This window comes from Dreissena polymorpha, chromosome 6 (assembly GCF_020536995.1).
Source record: "Dreissena polymorpha isolate Duluth1 chromosome 6, UMN_Dpol_1.0, whole genome shotgun sequence".
NCBI lineage: Eukaryota > Metazoa > Mollusca > Bivalvia > Myida > Dreissenidae > Dreissena > Dreissena polymorpha.
The window spans coordinates 36268079-36287557 of NC_068360.1; the positions used below are offsets into that span (position 1 = coordinate 36268079).

The 19479-nt window shown below is 36.6% G+C and overlaps 1 protein-coding gene across 8 annotated transcripts in view; it reads left to right on the forward strand.

Moving 5' to 3' along the window:
- LOC127835022 (mitogen-activated protein kinase kinase kinase kinase 4-like) overlaps window positions 1-19479 on the forward strand; it is a 107282-nt gene that overhangs the window by 38981 nt on the left and 48822 nt on the right. For all 8 annotated transcript variants that reach the window (XM_052361197.1, XM_052361196.1, XM_052361199.1 and 5 more), the window contains one exon: window positions 2954-3069. In XM_052361197.1, coding sequence (XP_052217157.1) covers window positions 2954-3069 — 116 coding nt within the window. The remainder of the gene's footprint in view (window positions 1-2953; window positions 3070-19479) is intronic.

Consider the following 19479-nt stretch of genomic DNA (forward strand, 5'->3'; position numbering starts at 1 on the left):
TCTCTATAACTGCTAACTGCAAATGATAGTTGTATGTCCATGTACCCTCCAAATGATAGTTGTATGCCCCTTTAACTTAAAACAATAGTTGTTTGTCTCTTGTACTTCAAATGATAGTTGTATGTCCATGCAACCTTCAAATGATAATTGTATACCCCTTTAACTTCAAATGATAATTGTATGTCTCTTTAACTTCAAATGATAGTTGTATGTCCATGTAACCTTCAAATGATAGCTGTATGCCCCTTTAACTTCAAATGATACTTGTATGTCTCTTTAACCTCCAAATGATAGCTGTATGTCTCTTTAACATCCAAATGATAGCTGTATGCCACTGTAACCTCCAAATGATAACTGTATACCCATTTAACCTCCAAATGATAGCTATATGCCCCTTTGACCTTCAAATGATAATTGTATGCCCCAGTTGTATGCCCATTTAACCTTCAAATGATAGCTGTATGATCCTTTAAAGGGGCCTTTTCATGTTTGGGTAAATTGACAAAATTGAAAAAAGTTGTTTCAGATTCGCAAATTTTCGTTTTAGTTATGATATTTGTGAGGAAACAGTTAAACTGAACATTTGCCATGCTCTAAAATAGCCATTATATGCATCTTTTGACGATTTAAAACCCTGAAAATTATAAAGCGTTGCAACGCGAAAAAATTAATAATTCCGAGAGTTCTGTTGTTGTCGTTATATTTTGTGAAACTATGAGGATTGCTTATATAAAGTATAAAATACATCTGAAATTGTATTCGGAAGAATGGCCGAGTGGTCAAAGTGGTAGACTTTTTACTCCAGGACTCCAGGGGTCAGTGGTTCGAGCCCTGCTGAGGGTTACGTTTTTTCTTTTACTCTTGGTTTTTTACTGGAGCTTTTTCTATCCAATGTTTACATTTATCAGTATAAAGCATTTAATGACAAACTTCAAAACATGCCAAAATCTGTGAAAAGGCCCCTTTAACCTCCAAATGATAGCTGTATGTCTCTTTTTCATCCAAATTGTAGCTGTATGCCCCTTTAACCTCCAAATGATAGTTGTACGAGGGGTGTTACAGAAGTTCGTGGATTTTCGCTATAACTTATTAGTTGGCTGGTAAAAGTCAATGAAATTTACATATTATACAAACCAATTATCACGGACTTTATATATAAGCTAAAGATGCATGAATTCCATAAAAGGCATTTGACACGCGTTGCCATAGAAACCTCAGTAACGACATGCCGCGCACGCGTGTATTTTATTATAAGTATGAGCGTTACGCGAATTTAAATTTGGTTTAAATGTCTTTGATAAACAGAATTTACGGCAAATTTCACGTGACGTTGACGTCACATATATACGTCACACGTAGGTTGAATATTCAAAGTTGTTTTTATCATTCTCAGCTGTAACACCGCGAAGTAGTTAACGTAATGAAATCATGTCCTCAGTTGACAACGTTGAACTACGCACGGTGATTAAATTTTGTCACTCATTGGGCTACACACCGACCAAAACGTTTGAGGTAGTTAAAAAGTCGAAACGATTCAACTGCTCAAGATCGTTGGTATTCAAATGGCACGATAGATTTAGAAAGGGGCACAAATCGGTAGAAGATGATGCTCGAAGTGGTAGGCCGGCGCTAGTTAAACAAACCATGACGGACAAAGTAAGAGACTTGATTAAAACAGATAGGCGTTTAACGGTGCGATATATCGCAGAAGAGCTTGGAATTGGCATTTTAACGGTTTACAGAATACTAACCGAGGATTTCAAAATGCGCAAGGTTAGTGCTCGATGGGTTCCAAAACTTCTCTCTGATGAAGAACGAGTTAAACGCGTTAAGTGCTCAGAAGAGTTTTTGAGAAGATACCGTAAAGAAGGAGAGCGCTTTTTGGACCATATCGTCACACTTGATGAGACGTGGTTATGGCATTATGATCTGGAGACAAAAGCACAATCCTCAGAGTGGAAAACAGCAGCAAGTCCTCCGCCGAAGAAAGCCCGGGTTATGAAGTCTGGTGGCAAACATACGTTCATCTTCTTCATGGATAGACGGGGAATGCTGTTCATCCACAAGGTGCCCGTTGGTCAGACGATAAATGCTACATATTATCACAAGGTAATTACAATTTCGTTATTGAATTATGTATTGTTATTTTGACAATTTTGTTATTACTGAAAATTATTCGTATTCGAAATAGAAAATAAATTAATTACAATTAAAAAAAGTTACATGAAACTTAAAATTCTTTAATTTACCTACTGCAGGTACTTCGCCGGGATTTAATGAATGCACTAAGGAAAAAGAGACCTACGATTGATGCCTCAGCCGTCATACTTCACCACGACAATGCACCTGCGCATAGGGCCCAGTAAACGGAACTTGAGATAGATGTGATTGGGTTTCAGCGCCTAAGTCATCCTCCTTACAGCCCGGATTTGGCCCCTATGGACTTCCGCGTCTACCTGGAAGTTAAATCACAGTTGCGCGGTATTCGCTTTGCAAGTAAACAGGAACTTATAGTTGCAGCAAATCGAATCGTATCGTTTTTTGACGCTGACTGGTATAGAGACACTTTTGACAAGTGGATTTCCCGACACATAAAGTGCATTCGCGTTGGAGGTGATTATGTGGAAAAGATTTGACAGTTGTTAACTTCATAACGTCATTGACGTTGAACAGAAACGTTACACGTGCGTCGGTGTGCGCATTGTGCACATGTTTAAATCTCTGATATATATTTATTGTTTTATGTATTTCCATGATATTTGGAGAGTAGATTTGGAAAGGACGAAATATTCTTAACATGCTATTTGTTTGTCCATTTGTGTTACAAAATAAAAGTTATAGCGAAAATCCACAAACTTCTTGAACACCCCTTGTATTTCCCTTTAACCTCCAAATGATAGCTGTATGCCCCTGCAACCTCCAAATGATAGTTGTATGTCCCTTTAACTTGCAGAAGAGAGTCCTCCTCATATTCCCAGTCCTATCAGCAAACAGGAATCTGAGAGGAATCGGGACAACAGAAGTCGGGACAAGGAAGATGATGATGACGGCACACTGGTTCTGCGCAGGGTAAGTCTGCTTTGACCTCGTGACATCAGGACCTAAATGTTTAGTGTTGTGTCACTAGCACATGTTTGAGAGGGACTGATAAATACAGATGATCAGTAGTGTGGGAAAACCTTGCTTAATTTATGTGCTTAAAGTGTTGTCCCAGATTAGCCGGTGAATAAGGGTCAATACGTTTTGCTGTTATGGAATATGTTATTTAAAGGAAGACTGTTGAAAACAAAATCCAGTCTATTTGGAAAGTAATTGTCCCCTATAAGCCTGTGCACACTGCACAGACTTATCTGGGACTACACTTTAAGTACGTGCCTTAAGGCCCGTTTCCCCAGAGTGAGGAAAAAAATTATTAGAAGTTGACAATAGGAATCTCCTGAGTTCATGTTATTTATACAGCGCTTAATCATGATAGAGCATGTTTTTGTATGGTTTGTTTGACAAGGATAACATCGCAAATGGACGGGTATTTGCATATCTTCACAAATAACATGCAATTTTATATAATGTGTTACCCAACCATTTTATTTGCAGTTTGCCACTGATATAAGTATTGCAATTGAACATTGAAGAGTAATGTTTATGTATATTAATAAAATAATCATTTTGTATGACATTAAGCAACATTTGATGAAAAATGTGTTTTTCAAAACTTAAAAATCATATTTGAGGTAACAGTTATCGTGAAGAATGTTTTAGAATGATAAATGTTTTCAGTGTGCGGTTCAGATTCAGGCATAGCCTTCTTTTTCATAAATAATTAATCCTGCTTTTAAGTGCAGCACTGTTTATTGAAATTTATCACCGTTTTTGCCACAAGCCATCAAGTGCTTTGTCATGCGATAGGATAATTTCAGAATTGTATGCATCATATTGTATGAGAAGCATCCAATAAACAATAATAGGTGGATATCAGATGAACAGTGTACTTGAGCATCCCGCAAACTAAAGCTATTCTATGTTCTTTATGGTTGACTTTAGAGTTTAATAGAAATTTATAGGTATTACATGCATAATTGTTATTATAAATCATGGACGTAATATTATGGTAATTTTCTTATCTGTATGCATGCTCTGGTTGCAATCTTTATTGGTGAAGTTACACCTGCATCATGTGATAGTATCAGTTATATAATATAAAGCAACTGACTTAGTTCATACTTAGTTTTCTTGGTAACAATAATTATTTTCAGTTATTTATTGCACCTTTCTTAAAGCTCAATTAATGTTAACTTAATCTGATTGTATTGTATTGTTATTATACAGGTTGAAAAGAAGTGAATGTATTGAGTTACTTACGATTCAAAACTTGTCAGAATTTGGCTGTTTTTAGTTTTTGACTTGGATATAAATTATAGGTAGGAACAGCAGGAATGAATCAAATGATCAGTATTTGATCATTGTGCTTAAATTAGCAAACTTTCCTGTGTTGTTGAATATAACATTTACATAATGTTGCCTTTGACGATGAACAACTTGAATGGTTGTTATTTATTTGCCTTAAAAGGAACAAATTTATTTCAAGAGTTGAGTGCAAACCAATTGAAAATCATAAAGCTGATATTAACCGTTACAACAGTTTCACACCCACATTTGTCATACGTTATTAGTATGCTCTCCAGAAAATGTTCGAGGAAGAATTAAAACAACGTCTTTGTGCAAACTAAGCCATTTCAGGCAATTCTTAGCAACCATTTGGAACAGATTTGCATCATCTTCATGTTTATGTACCGTTTTATTTCTTTGGAGGTAACCCTTATAAAAACCTTAGGTCACTACCGATGCTTGCTTGTTTTAGTCCGATTAATTGACTTTTGATGTCCTGTCTTGAAGGTCTGTATTCACAAACCCATTCTTAGACTTAAGAACAAAAATATACTTGTACCCAACAAAAATATTTTCAGGGTTTTAATACATACAGATGTTAAATGCCATGTCATTGAATTGTAAAATGATACTATTAAAATAATAGTTTGAAAAATATTTTTCATTTTTAGACTTAAGTCTTAAATTGGTCTATGAATACAGGATACAGGGCCTAGGGAAGAAAAGTTTTTAGAAAAAAGTCAGTCCACCCTTTTCCCAGGTTGTTAAACATTTTTATTGGCAATGGTTTAATACTCTTGGTAGCCCAAACATGCCCCAATAGCTGTGTCCTGGAAAATTCCCTGGCAGACACTGATTTATTGTGTTTATAGGACCTGCACTCATTGTTTAGTCAAGGTGCTTGAAATAGATATTAAAAATTAGAATGGTGATGGGAGATTTATGATAGCTGGTTAGCTGTAAGACATGCCTGCACATTATGATTGAACTATGAAACATCTTGTCTGGCACTGCATTGTTTCAGTTTAGTACAGCACTTCCGTTTTTGGTGCTTTTTTGTTGACCTTGTATTACCCAGGGATGATTTTTTGGATGTTATTGAGATTTTGCAGGAACCAAGCTTGGCAGATATCTATCTTAAGTGTGAGAACTGAACATAATTACGAGCTGATGCTCATAGTAGCTGAGATTATTGGTTGATATTTCAGTGAAAAACATTATCTTAAATTACATATCAGTTTAGACAGAAACTTCACCATTTTTACTTTGAATTTCAGACCCTTTTGTAAAAATGTTTACCATTAGATTTTATTTCATTGTTTGGTTTAACAGTGTGTCTGCAATCTGATTATACAGTGCAAAGTTCTAATCTAGAACTCTGACTTGAGTTGTTCACAGTTACTGCATCAGGGCCTAGTATCAGGAACATACTTAAGTCAATATTCTAACTCAAGTTTTTTCTCATTTTTTGAGAGGAGAGGAGTTAGATCATCATGCTGAATTTGGTGTTCACAGAATTTTTTTCATGTAAATTCTTACTCAAGCCTGATTTTGATGATGAATATGTGCCTATTATTATATCTGGGATTTGAGATTGTTCATGCACTGTCCTACAATCACAATACTCAGCTGAGTGGAACTCAAATCTCATCTTCTGAGTTTAGTTAAAAACTTGAGAATGTTAATAATAATAGACTATGACCAGTAATAATGAACTTGGCAATTGTCTTAGACACTGAGGAAGCATCCATTGCCTGACAAAAATGACTTCCAGGATGAAACTGTCTGCAGTGCATATTGACTCCATCCAGTTAAGACTGGCAGCATATTGTCATTGAAGGATGACCTGGTGGTCAAAGGTTCATTAAGACATCTCTCATCTAGTCTATGGGGGTTCTTCTAGCTGCATTGAAGGCTATGGAGGTAATTACTATAGCATTCACAGCACCATGGGTGCTGACTCTGGCAGGACAGTTGAAAATTACCATACAAAATGACAGCAGTAGGGGGTGTGTGTCTTTTCTTTCTTAAGTTGATGAGTTAATTTTCAATGTCTTGACTGCACGTTAGTGTCTTATGAATTGGTAAGGAAGTTATCATGGTGTTGATTGGTTGTATGCCTTAGTCAATACCTGGTGAACTTGGAATATAGGCATTGATATGTGTTGTTAAAAGTTTAAACTTTACTAAATTTTTGTCTGGTTTAGGCGGAATCTATAATGTTCATTTATTTTTACTAGCTATTAGAAACTAATGAGTTGAAGTGCTAAAGCTGTTTTATTAATTTGGAAGTTGCTTACACATAAGAATCTTGTTTGAAAGGAAAATAATAATACTGTATTGAAAATTATATGTGTTCGAAATGTGGTCTAGCTGTCTTAGTTATTATTTTAATGAAAAAACATACAGATATGCAATATTTAAATATATAATTGAATTGATTACATTATTGAAAGAAATAAAAGTCAATTACAATTTATACCAATAAAAAGTGACCAAAGTTGTTCAAAAAGTGAGTCTTATGCAATATGTGGTAAGCGCAGCTCCAGACTAGCCTGTGCATCTGCGCAGTTTAGTCAGGAGCTACCCTGTCTGCCATAAAGGCACACAAGGTTTCTTGTGCTCATTGATGATCCATTTTTTTCACAATTGATTTTTTTTTTGGGGGGGGGGTCAAATAATGAACAGAGCTGTTTATCTTAATGCTGCGGCAAGATGTTGATTAATGAGCCCTATAGATGACAGGTTAAGGGTTACTGGAGTGAAGCCACTGTAAGAAATGGCAGCTATAAACAGTAAACACTTGGCATATAAGTATTGGATGTTTCCTATTTCCTCTTTTAACTACTTGTATTAACAGTTTGAAATTGGAGCCATGTGAGATTATGATAGTTGTGTGTACATTTAGTGCTTTTTTTTCGGCTGATATACATTGATATACTTGTGAGAACCTGTAATTGTACTGAGGTCACCGTAGAGAGTTCACAATGCAAAGGGTGCAGTAATGCTTTTTGTTCAGAGATTATTGCATTGTATATGAGTTGGATGGGCTTTTGCACATCTGTAGCAAAATAAATTCTGTTTAATTGTCCAGCAGTGTACATGAACACTATTTTATTGGAAGAAACTAACATGTTTTTGCAATTATGGTTGATTGTTTTTTGTGGGAGCAAATTATGAATATACTAGATTGTTTTTCAACATTATAATATTATAACAGGTTCTGTTTATTTCAGCAATTGCACCTGAGATTATACTAAATATGCCTTGTTAAGTTCACTCTTCATAAGTTAAACACACTGGCCCCATTTTAATTGTACATTTAAATCCATGCTTACCTGGGGATTGAAATGGGAATTTAATATGACCAACTGCTTTTGTCTGCTTGTTTACCTGTCCAATATCATATCCAGCTTGTAGCTTATTGAAAACATCATTAGAATCTGTGTTTTTAGCTCACCTGATTGCTCAGGTGAGCTTTTGTGATTGGTCTTTGTCCGTCATCTGTCCGTCCGTTGTGCACAATTGGTTTGTAAACACTCTAGAGGCCACATTTCTTGTCCGATCTTCATGAAACTTGGTCAGGAGATTTGTCCCAATGATATCTCGATCGAGTTCTAGACTGGGTCATGCTGGGTCAAAATCTAGGTCACTAGGTCCAAAAAAAAAGAAAAACCTTGTAAACACTGTAAAAGTCACATTTCATACCCAATCTTCATGTAACTTTGTCAAAATGTTTGTCTTAATAATATGTTGGTTGGGTTCAAAAGTGGTTCCGGTCCATTGAAAAACATTGCCGCCAGTGGACAGGGCAGTTTTCCTTATTTGGCTATAAAGAAACCTTGTAAACACTCCAGAGGCCATATTTCTTGTCCGATCTTCATGAAACTTGGACAGAAGATTTGTCCCAATGATACCTTTATCGCTTTTTTGAAACTGGGTCATGCTGGATCAAAAACTAGGTCACTAGGTCAATAAAAAGAAAAACCTTGTTAACACTGTAGAAGTCACATTTCATACCCAATCTTCATGTAACTTTGTCAAAATGTTTGTCTTAATGATATGTTGGTTGAGTTCAAAAGTGGTTCATGTCCGTTGAAAAACATGGCCGCCAGTGGGCAGGGCAGTTTTCCTTATTTGGCTTTAGAGAAACCTTGTAAACACTCTAGAGGCCACATTTCTTGTCCGATCTTTATGAAACTTGGTCATAAGATTTGTCCCAACCTCGATCAAGTTCAAAACTGGGTCATGCTGGGTCAAAAACTAGGTCAAAAAAACAAACAAACTTGTAAACACTGTAGAAGTCACATTTCATGCCCAATCTTCATGTAACTTTGTAAAAATGTTTGTCTTGATGATATGTTGGTTGAGTTCAAAAGTGGTCCGTTGAAAAACATGTCCGCCAGTGGGCGGGGCGGTATTCCTTATTTGGCTATAGAGAAACATTGTTAACACTCTAGAGGCCACATTTCTAGGTCCAAATCTTACAAAAACCTTGTACACATGTAGAATTAGCATTACTTGCAAATATTTTCATTGCAAAAACCCCATGGAAATGGACAGTACTCAATCAGAATTAATCATATGCTCACACTGCAAGGGAAGCGGACAAGGACAACGAGCGAGGCATAGTATTGTAATGCGCATGGGGGGGGGGTTATAGGGTTAGGATAAGGGTTAGGGTTCGGGGTCGGGTTTGGGTTAGGGTTAGCCTTAACCCATACCTTAAGCCAAACCCGACCTTTAACCTAACCATAACCCAGGGTAATCTCCCCAATTACATGCCTCGCTCGTTTTAATTGTCCTCTTCCCACACTGCAAAAGTAAACAGAAGAGAACCAATCTAATATGCTCTGTACTGAATTTTCAACTACCGGTAAGCAATGAACAAGGCCTTGTAAAAAAAGGTGAGTGAACTAGGGCCATTTTGGCCCTCTTGTTTTAATGATTATTATTTTTATCATATTTAAAAACAAGAATCTGTTCTTTTTTCTGGCTTCATGGATGACTAATACAGGAAAACAGTCCAATTGTCCTTTGAGTAAATTGTCTGTAACAACTCTGCAATATGCATGGAGTCAGTTGAAAGATATGGTAATTAATGTTATTTCAGGCTTTGTTACTCAAGGCAGTGTCTTTCAATATTATCCCTTTTCCACTAAGAAGCAAAGTGAAAATGGCTATGTGCAAACAGCATAAAACCAGAACAGCCTGCGAGTAACTCGCTGTCTGTTCAGGTTTTATGCTGTTTGCTGCTCATCATTATCTAAGGGTTGGAACTGAAGGCTTTACAAGTTGAAACTAGATAGAAAGGTCTTAAATTAAATTAAATTTTCGAAGGGACTAAAAATGCGTGCAAATATGTATCTAACTCTTAGTGGTAAAGGGCTAAAAAATGCAGACATGCCATTTGAAAATATATAAGAAATTTATTTATGTAAGAAATCGCTAGTTAATAAGTAATAATGAGTGGATTATGTAAAAACATAACCCCTAAGTAAATGTAAATACATTCTTAAGTGAGATCAAAAGAGCTTGTGTATTTAGTAATAGAAAAAGCTGATGAAAATTTTGGTATCCATTACCAGTTCTTTGACATTTCATTGATTGAAGTATGCATTACAGCGGCTGGCCTTTGTCAATCAGTACCTCATCCAAATGCAGATCAATTCCATGCTTTTAGTGGCTTTTCCCTCCCATCATGTAAATATTAGTGTCTTTATCTCCCCTGGGCTAGTTGCAAGTCTCTTTGAAGTTTTGCTGTCGAATTATTACATTTCAAATAGAAATCCTGGTGATTTATGGGGATATCATGTTCAGAGGGATTTTGAGTGTTTCTCACTTCATGGCTCATCTGTAACCAATTGTGCACATTTCATTGGTCAGTTAATTAGGTATACCTATTTCCATTGGTCTTTATGACCAATTAAACCAATCAGCTATTGCTTTACAGGCTCATTAAGGAAAGTAATGGCCACTTTTGATTGGTCAGGTATGTCAGTTTAATTAGTGCTATGGGGATTGTATGATAGTTTATTGGATTAACAGAGTGGTCATATGCTCCTTGCACTTTTATGTATTGCTTAAACCAGATGTTGGCCAATGAAGAAGCATGAGAGCTGTTGCAAAACTTTGATTTTGAAAGGCACAGATATTTAATGGATATCTGATTATATTTTTGATCTCATTTTCCTCATTTGGCTACTAATGAGACGTACTTTTTTGACATTATATTTGAAACATTTTCATTGTGATGTGAAAGAGACAAAGTCTAACAGAAAACGTGACATTATTGTCTGTAAGTTCCAAGTCTTTGTGATGAATGACAACTTCCTAAGCCATGTTTTATTGGAACGGCATCACCAGATTGTTGACATTCTCTTAAATTAATGTAACACTGAAATTCTTTCTTAGAATCAGTGGGGGGTTATAGTGGAGGGGTGTTCCCCTGAACAGTTGGTAATGATGTGGGGCCTGGTACAGCTAGGGTTACATGTACTGGTAATTGTTGGCAGTCTGGCCCATGTAGATTTTCATGTTGTCTGACTGGCTGGAATACAGCAGCCTTCTAGACACCTGTCAATCAACATCTCTGCTTCTTGCATAAGTGTATTTGAAGAAAAGACTTCCTTTAAACAAACAATTTCATACACATGTACAAGGGGAAAGAGTCTTCGCTGATAAGCCTCTTCAGACTGCACAGGCTAATATCTGACTACATTCTGTTTACATGCATTAAGCCCCATTTTCTCAGATCAAGGCTCATTTATAACCTGAGGGCTAGTGCTCAATTATGCCTATAGAAAGAGCTTCATTGTGTCAAAATCACCTTAAAAAATGTATTAAAAAAAAGAAAGATACTTACACAATGTTAATTTTAAGCGTAGCAATAATTTCTTCATGAACTAGCCAAAAATAATATCATTCATATATTGCTAAATCCACACTGTATATTAGTGACAGCACAAACTATGATTTTATATTGAATTACTCATGAATACTTCGACATAGTGACCCAGTATTTCAGGACCCGTGTGAGAACCATAGAGCTGGTACTTGATATTAAGGTCAATTACCATCCACAGACTTCACCACTAACATTTAAGTTCTCTTGTAACCAGTGGCTCAGAAAATAAGTACAAATAAATTATTCACTTGAATTTGTATGACAATATTTTTGACGCAAAGCTTGATAAAAAGTCTTGTACTTTTGCTTGATTTTGAATAACGAATTTGTTTGCAACATACTATGAACGAGAGATATTTTGGAGTTATTTTAGGTCATCTGTTTTAGATTATTTTATTAGATTTGATTTTCTCACTCCAGAAACGCACATGTTCAAGGCATTAAAGTTAGGGTGCAATTATAATGGTCACATTTCAAGATACCGAGTGACAAATACCATTCTCAACACAATGAACCTGGCCAGCTGTTTGACCACTCCATAGCCTAAACATCTTCCCATCTTGACTTTTACTGGCTGCTTGAAATAGGAACTTTTTCACTAAGGTCAGGTGCTTTCTGTACTGATGGTATTTTGATAAAATATTCAAAGTGTGGTCAAGGGAAAGTTTCAACTAAACCAGTTTAAATGGTCATTTATTTTGACATTTACTGGAAATGGGAGCCTATGAGCTTGGGCTATAGATGTCAGTGGACTTGTCATTTAACTATCTGAGTAGCTGATAAAGTAGTGGCAATGACACATTATGGTACATATTAGCACAGTGGGGTGTTATTTTCCAACCCCAAATCACAGCAGTCCCTGTCTAGGTAGCTATTATGGTCTATCTAGGCACTTCGTGGTGACATTTTATACAGGCACAGTTTGTGTGGCTTATATGATGCTGTAAATAAACAAGCTTTATTTAACAATTTCCAGTAGCTCAAAATGATCAACTGATCTGAAGTAAAACAAAATTAGTAATATATGTTGTATAAATAAACAACATTCATAATGTTAAATAATTGTATAGAAAATAATTATATTATACTGCAGGAAATGTTTGCAGTTTGATTGAATCATTGGCTGAGGAAAAGTCTCAAGAGTTTATATACCTTGTACCCTGCCATCAATAATGAGGATAAGCTTTAAAGAATCCGCTTGTGGGAAAATGCAGTTTAATGCTTTTAAGTTAAATATTTGCCCAGGTCAGCCTGTGCAGTACGCACAAGCCAATCAGGGATGGCACCTTCAGCTTTTATTGTATTTTTTGTGTGTGAAGAAAGCCTCTTCTTGGCTCAAATCTAATTTAGGTGGAAAATGTCCTCCCTGATTAGCCTGTGCAGACTGCCCAGGCTATTCTGGAAGGCTCAACTGGGACAGCCCTTTACCCACATGTTGAAGGCTCAACTGGGACAGCCCTTTACCCACATGTTGAAGGCTCAATTGGGACAGCCCTTTACCCACATGTTGAAGGCTCAACTGGGACAGCCCTTTACCCACATGTTAAAGGCTCAACTGGGACAGCCCTTTACCCACATGTTGAAGGCTCAACTGGGACAGCCCTTTACCCACATGTTGAAGGCTCAACTGGGACAGCCCTTTACCCACATGTTGAAGGCTCAACTGGGACAGCCCTTTACCCACATGTTGAAGGCTCAACTGGGACAGCCCTTTACCCACATGTTAAAGGCTCAACTGGGACAGCCCTTTACCCACATGTTGAAGGCTCAACTGGGACAGCCCTTTACCCACATGTTAAAGGCTCAACTGGGACAGCCCTTTACCCACATGTTAAAGGCTCAACTGGGACAGCCCTTTACCCACATGTTAAAGGCTCAACTGGGACAGCCCTTTACCAACATGTTGAAGGCTCAACTGGGACAGCCCTTTACCCACATGTGGAAGGCTCAACTGGGACAGCCCTTTACCAACATGTTGAAGGCTCAACTGGGACAGCCCTTTACCCACATGTGGAAGGCTCAACTGGGACAGCCCTTTACCCACATGTGGAAGGCTCAACTGGGACAGCCCTTTACCCACATGCAGTAAGCCCCTTTTTGCCAGAGAGCGGCTCAAATGCATTGACTTCTGGTGGTGCAGAGTCTCCATGCATGAGATCTGACATGCAGAACATGCATTATCTGTGTTCCACCCCACAGGACAGGCATTCCAGGGCATACAAGCATGGATGACTTGATTACTAGCAATCTGGGGTTCATCATTTAGAGGTAGAAGTGTCTTATGTCTGTGTGGGACTGCTTTTTGGTAGTTCAGTATTGCACTGTAGCAGTTTAACATGAATGTTGTGAACAGCCTTCTAGATTGAATGACTAGCATGACAAAAGTTATCATTGGCCTGTCTTTAGTGAGGGACATGGATCATACCATGATGTATTGTGATTGCTCCAGTAATCATCATTCAAGTGTTAGGACTAAGGAGTGACACTGTTAAAAATAATAAAAAATGATTTCTAATTTGAAGAAATAAATACAACAAATATTACAAGGCAGCATGAGGAGATGTTATACGCTTTTAGTGGTTCATTCTTATTTCATTGAAACCATGAAAAGATAAACCCATGGATTTGGTTGATCTTATTCTTTATTGTGATTTCAACTTTTCAAGGACATGCCTTCCATTTTATGCTGTAAGCATTATCTCCACAAATATATGTAGCACCCATGAATTCTCAAGAATTTACCTTAGGATGGCTGTCAACAGGTTCTTTAGTAAAAGCTTCTTTCAATATCAACAGTTTATGTTTACAAATTGGCTTGATTAATTAAATACCTATGAGATGATAGGAGAGGCAGTTACATTTTTCCACAACAGGTGGTTCACATTTTCCAATTTTGTGGGGTTGATTTAAGTCATGACTTAATAATTATAAGGTATTGAAGGCAATTGCCAGTGGTTAATGAATTTTTTTATGCTTAATAATTTTTTCATCAGAAATCTGTTGGGAGAATGATCAGGGAGAAAACTGGATGATTATTGATAATAAGTGTTATGTTTATAATCATGGGAATGATCTTATTCATATGTCTAGGTCTGAACAATTATAGCAGGCATTTTTAAGCCACGTTAACCCTAAATTCCCACTCAGAAGCAAATTGAAAATGTGCAAACAGAATTAAACCAGAACAGCCTACGAGAAACTCACAGTCTGTTCAGGTTTTATGCTGTTTGCTGCTCGTCAGTATCTAAGGGTTGGAAATGAAGCCTGTAAAATAAGAATCTTATATGAAAAGTCTTTCATTAAACTAAACTTTCTGAGGGACTACAAATGCATCAAAATACGTATCTAAGTGGTAAAGGATTAATAATGAGAGCCAGTCAGCAAACAATTTGTTAGTTTGGTTCATTTATGGCAAGGCATATTGTATAATACAATGTTTTACTTATGAGGCCAGCAAAATTACCAGCAGGCTAGTTTCCGGATTTTGATGACAATTAACAAGCTTTTTTTGTCTCAGATGACTTTTGTTAGACAAATGTTCAGGTCTGGAGCCAGGGCCCTCAATCTGTCAAATCCACGGCCGAAATTCGGCCGCATTCCCCCCCCCCCCCCTGAAAAGTATACTTTTCCCCCCTTTTTGGGGGAAAAATTCCCCCTAAAAAAATAAATAAAAATTTTTATAGATAGAATCTGATGTGTCTCATGATTACTATAGCTCAGTTCTATTTTAATTTAATCTTGTCAAACATACTAAATTATGAAAAAAGCATGACCCGCTTCCCCTAAAATGGATTGAGGGCCCTGGGAGCTACACCTGTGGTATATGGCACAAGACCCATTTTCCCACAGTGAGCAGATTTGAGGATGACAGGTTTAGTTGAAACTTTAATTATTGGGTACTTTCTTTTTTTTTGTCAACCGCATTGCAAAAATGCAACAAAGCAGTAAGCTGTTGTACACTTTTTGTGTGTGCTTTAAATGGATGAGACATATCCACTTTAAAGTGTGAGTTAACATTAAAGTATTTGTGACATAAATGCTGGGTGAATCATTGGGAGTGAAACTTTAAATTTGCTGTTTTTTTTCCACAAATGAGTTTATGCTACATTTGGGTTATGAGCAATTCAAGCAGATAACTTTGTTCATCTAACTGTAGATTAGGTGCTTCCAACAAATTGAGCAATTTGTGAATCCTGGATGGTATTTTTAAATATACATAATTGCAACATGTGCTCTTAGTACAAAGGAATGCATTTTGCACAGGAATGCATTTTATAAATGTTGGTCTGTACCGAAAAAAAACACTGTAGAATGCACCTTGTGCTTCACTGCACATTGTAATAGTGTTTTGTAACCCATCAACACTGGGCTTTTATGACTGCTAACAAAATTTGCCCTTGGCAAAGCACAAAAAGCATATCTGCACCAATAAAACAAGTAGGTTATGCCCCTCTCCCCCTGTGTCTAGTGGCATGTTTGCTCATTTATAGGCAACTGGAAGGCAGATGTTGGTGTTGACATTGCCGCGCCCTGCCGCGCCCGATCTCACAATGTCTGGGCTACAAGGGCTTAGGGGCTCCATGTAATTACTGATGTATTTCAATATCAGGGTGTAAAGAGCAGGTGCTTTTAAATGACTTGTACACTGGGACACTGTTATGTAGGGCTGAATGTCTTTATTGTATTCCTGTTTTTTTAATTGGCAAAAGGGTACATTTTACTTTCGCCTTGTATCTCATCAAAGCATATTATTTACAGGTTTTCATACTGAAAAAAAAAAGATTTTTTTTTATTAAACCATACACAAACTTATAAATTAAACCTTCAAATAAATGAATGCTCTATTACGAACTTTGGATTGTTCAATTACATCTTGAAAAAAATATATCGGCCTTTCTTTGTGAAAAGGGAGTTCAATTCATGTGCGTAAAGTATCGTCCCAGATTAGCCTGTGCAGTCCGCATAGGCAAATCAGGGAAAACACTTGTTCCTTTTATGATATTTTTCTGTTAAAGAAAGTCCATTTGTAGCAAAAATCCAGTTAAGGCTTTAAGTGTCGTCCCTGATTTGCTTGTGCAGACTGCACAGTCTAATCTGGGATGACTTTTTACACACATGCGTTAAACCTCCTTTTCACAGAGTACAGTCCATATTCAGTTGAAAATGAAACACTGCAGTAAGAAGTATTTGGTGGTCAATGAAGTTGAAGTTCAGTGGAAACCAACTTGCCACAACCACAATATCACAAATCAAGCCAGTAAGGATCATTCTTAACAACAAAATAATAAGTGAATAACTTGATGATTGCTTGAATAATTGTGACCGCAGTCAGTTTCTTTGACTTAGCAACCTGCACCTGTTATGAATTTGTGTGAAATACATAACAACTTTTATGTTGTATATATTGCTTTTTTAAACCGATGTGAGTAGTGTCAAAGGCGACCGGGCCCACTTTGGTTAATTAGTCCCCAGCTTGGAAAGTACATATCTAACCACGAGGGCTATTAATTTTGGCAGCCTTTTTATGACAAACATTATTAATGTGGTACTGACTTGGGTTTAATACAATTAGAAGCATGATTGAATAAGGAAATCTAGACTTAGATTCATGTAAAGTTGTGATGTAATCTGCCTCAGTCTGCAGAGGTATGAAGATATCATCTTGCTATCAGTTTTATAATCAAGCCCTTGATTAGCATCTTGCCTTGTAAATTATTACGCATTGGAGTAATATATTTCATAAATGAAATATATGACTAACAGTAGTTTAGCATAATTTGCTCCATATCTCTCCATGTCAGTGATACTATTACAAGAAGAAGATATCGGTGACATAAGTCTCAGTTCTAATACAGTCTTATTGCATCAAACCTACTGGATATAAAACTGAGCATTTCTGTAAAGATTCCTTCTTGATTATTCAAAGTAACAAACATTACAGGAACTGAGTACTTAACAAATCTTATACTTATATAAAATAGATTACTGTCAGCTTGTATACATGCTTAATAATGATAATTCATGGTTAAAATGAGGCCATTCTGAAAAAAAAACTTGATAGCATTTATTCAAGTTTATTCAAGTTTTGAGTGATTTCAACCTTTTTTGTGGATCCACAGAAAATTTTCTTTAATGATACATTATTCTTAATAGTTCTACTATAAACTACAGACTCACCCCCCCCCCCCACCCCCCCCCCCACCCCCCCCCGATTGAATTGTATATCATTGAGCTGCACATTTTGAGTGGTGAAAGGTCAAGGTCATCCTTCAAGGTCAAATGTCAAATATATGGCTTCAAAGCGGCGCATTAGGGGGCATTGTGTTTGTGACAAACACATCTCTTGTTTTATTATTATTCTACGAATCACATTGAAATAATTAAAATAAAAACATTTTGGTAACTTTTATTTTTTATTTCTTGTGTGTGTGTGATGTCTACGGATGTCTCTACAGTAAATCAGTATGTTTACAACAAGGAGGTAATCATGTGACAATCCAGATGGCGACGTCTTTTCCAAAACGGGCATTTTTAAATGCCGCATTCTTTCCAGCCATATCAGTAAGAAAGTGATTAGCCTTTATCTAGTATTAATATTCACTCTATGTCTGGACTTAACTAGCTACCAATTTTCTTAGCAGGAGCTGGACATTTTGTGATCCTGCTCAGAAATTTGGTAGCGAGTTATGTCGAGATATAGAGTGAATATTGATACGAAATAAACGCTTATCACTATCTTGTTGCTATGGCTGGAAAGTGAGTGGCATTTAAAAATTTATAAAAGTATTAAAAGGTAAAACTGGCGAAAAATGATCATCACATGATTACCCCCCTGGTTTACTAAAATAATAAAGTGTATTTGTGGTGAGTGTATTTTGTACACACAAATCAGTTTTCAATTAAATAATCTTTCTTTACATACAGTAGAACTGGGGCCCATGAATTTATTATATGAAGTGCTCTCTGGGAATACAGTGTTTAATGAATGTGCAGTACAAGCATGTACAGTCTACACAGGCTTATCAGGGACTTTCCACTTTAACAGGATTTTTATGCCCCCCGGATCGAATGATCGGGGGGGGGGGGGGCTTATTGTTTTTGGCCTGTCTGTCTGTTATTCTGTCCAAAAACTTTAACCTTGGTTAAAGTTTGATAACTTTTGCAATATTGAAGATAGCAACTTCATATTTGGCATGCATGTTTATCTCACGGAGCTGCACATTTTGAGTGGTGAAAAGTCAAGGTCATCCTTCAAGGTCTAAGGTCAAATATCATTGTATTTTTCTTTCCTAAAACTTCATTAAAGTTTGGTCATAACTTTTTGAATATTGAAGATAGCAACTTGATATTTGGCATGCATGTGTATCTCATGGAGCTGCACATTTTGAGTGGTGAAAGGTCAAGGTCATCCTTCAAGGTCAAAGGTCAAATTTATGACTTTTAAGCGGCGCAATAGGGGGCATTGTGTTTCTGACAAACACATCTGTTGTTGGTTATGAAATTAGACTTTCTTTGAAAGAAGAAAACCTTAAAAGCAGAAAGTGTCATCCCTGTTTATCCTGTGTGGACTGCACAGACTAATCTAGGTCGACACATCACACACATGAACCAAACCCCGTGTTCCCAGATCATGGCTCATATTTTTATGAACAAAGGCTTTACTAATTCTCGGAAGTCTGACATATTGGTGACTTCCTTCTTCATTGTTCCCCCACCAACCATCAGACCCCACTGATGTCTGCAGTATAGGTAATGCTTATGAATCTTAAATGGACTGTGACCTGAACTGTAGACTGCTGCAGCTTATCCTGGCAGATTTTACTGCCTTCTGTTGGTAAGGAAAAATTGGAGAACATTTGTGAGATTTTTTCATGGTATTGAATTTGTCAAGGTCATGTAATTCATGATTTAATGAATGTCTTAAATATGTAGATATTATTTTAAGCATCTGCTTGTGGAATTGTGAATATGCAGTATGAATAAAGAAGCATTCTGAACTTTTTCTGTCAACCAAAGTGTATTAAGCTTCTCAGTGTTAGATTATAAACCTATGCATGTTGTGCGTTTTTTTAGAGCTATTAACAATTTAACAAAGGTTTTGGTGCATCTGTGAAATATTTGTGTTGCAATTTTTATAGCTGTTAAAGAAAGGTTGAATTATTAGTTATCCATACGTCATAATGTGT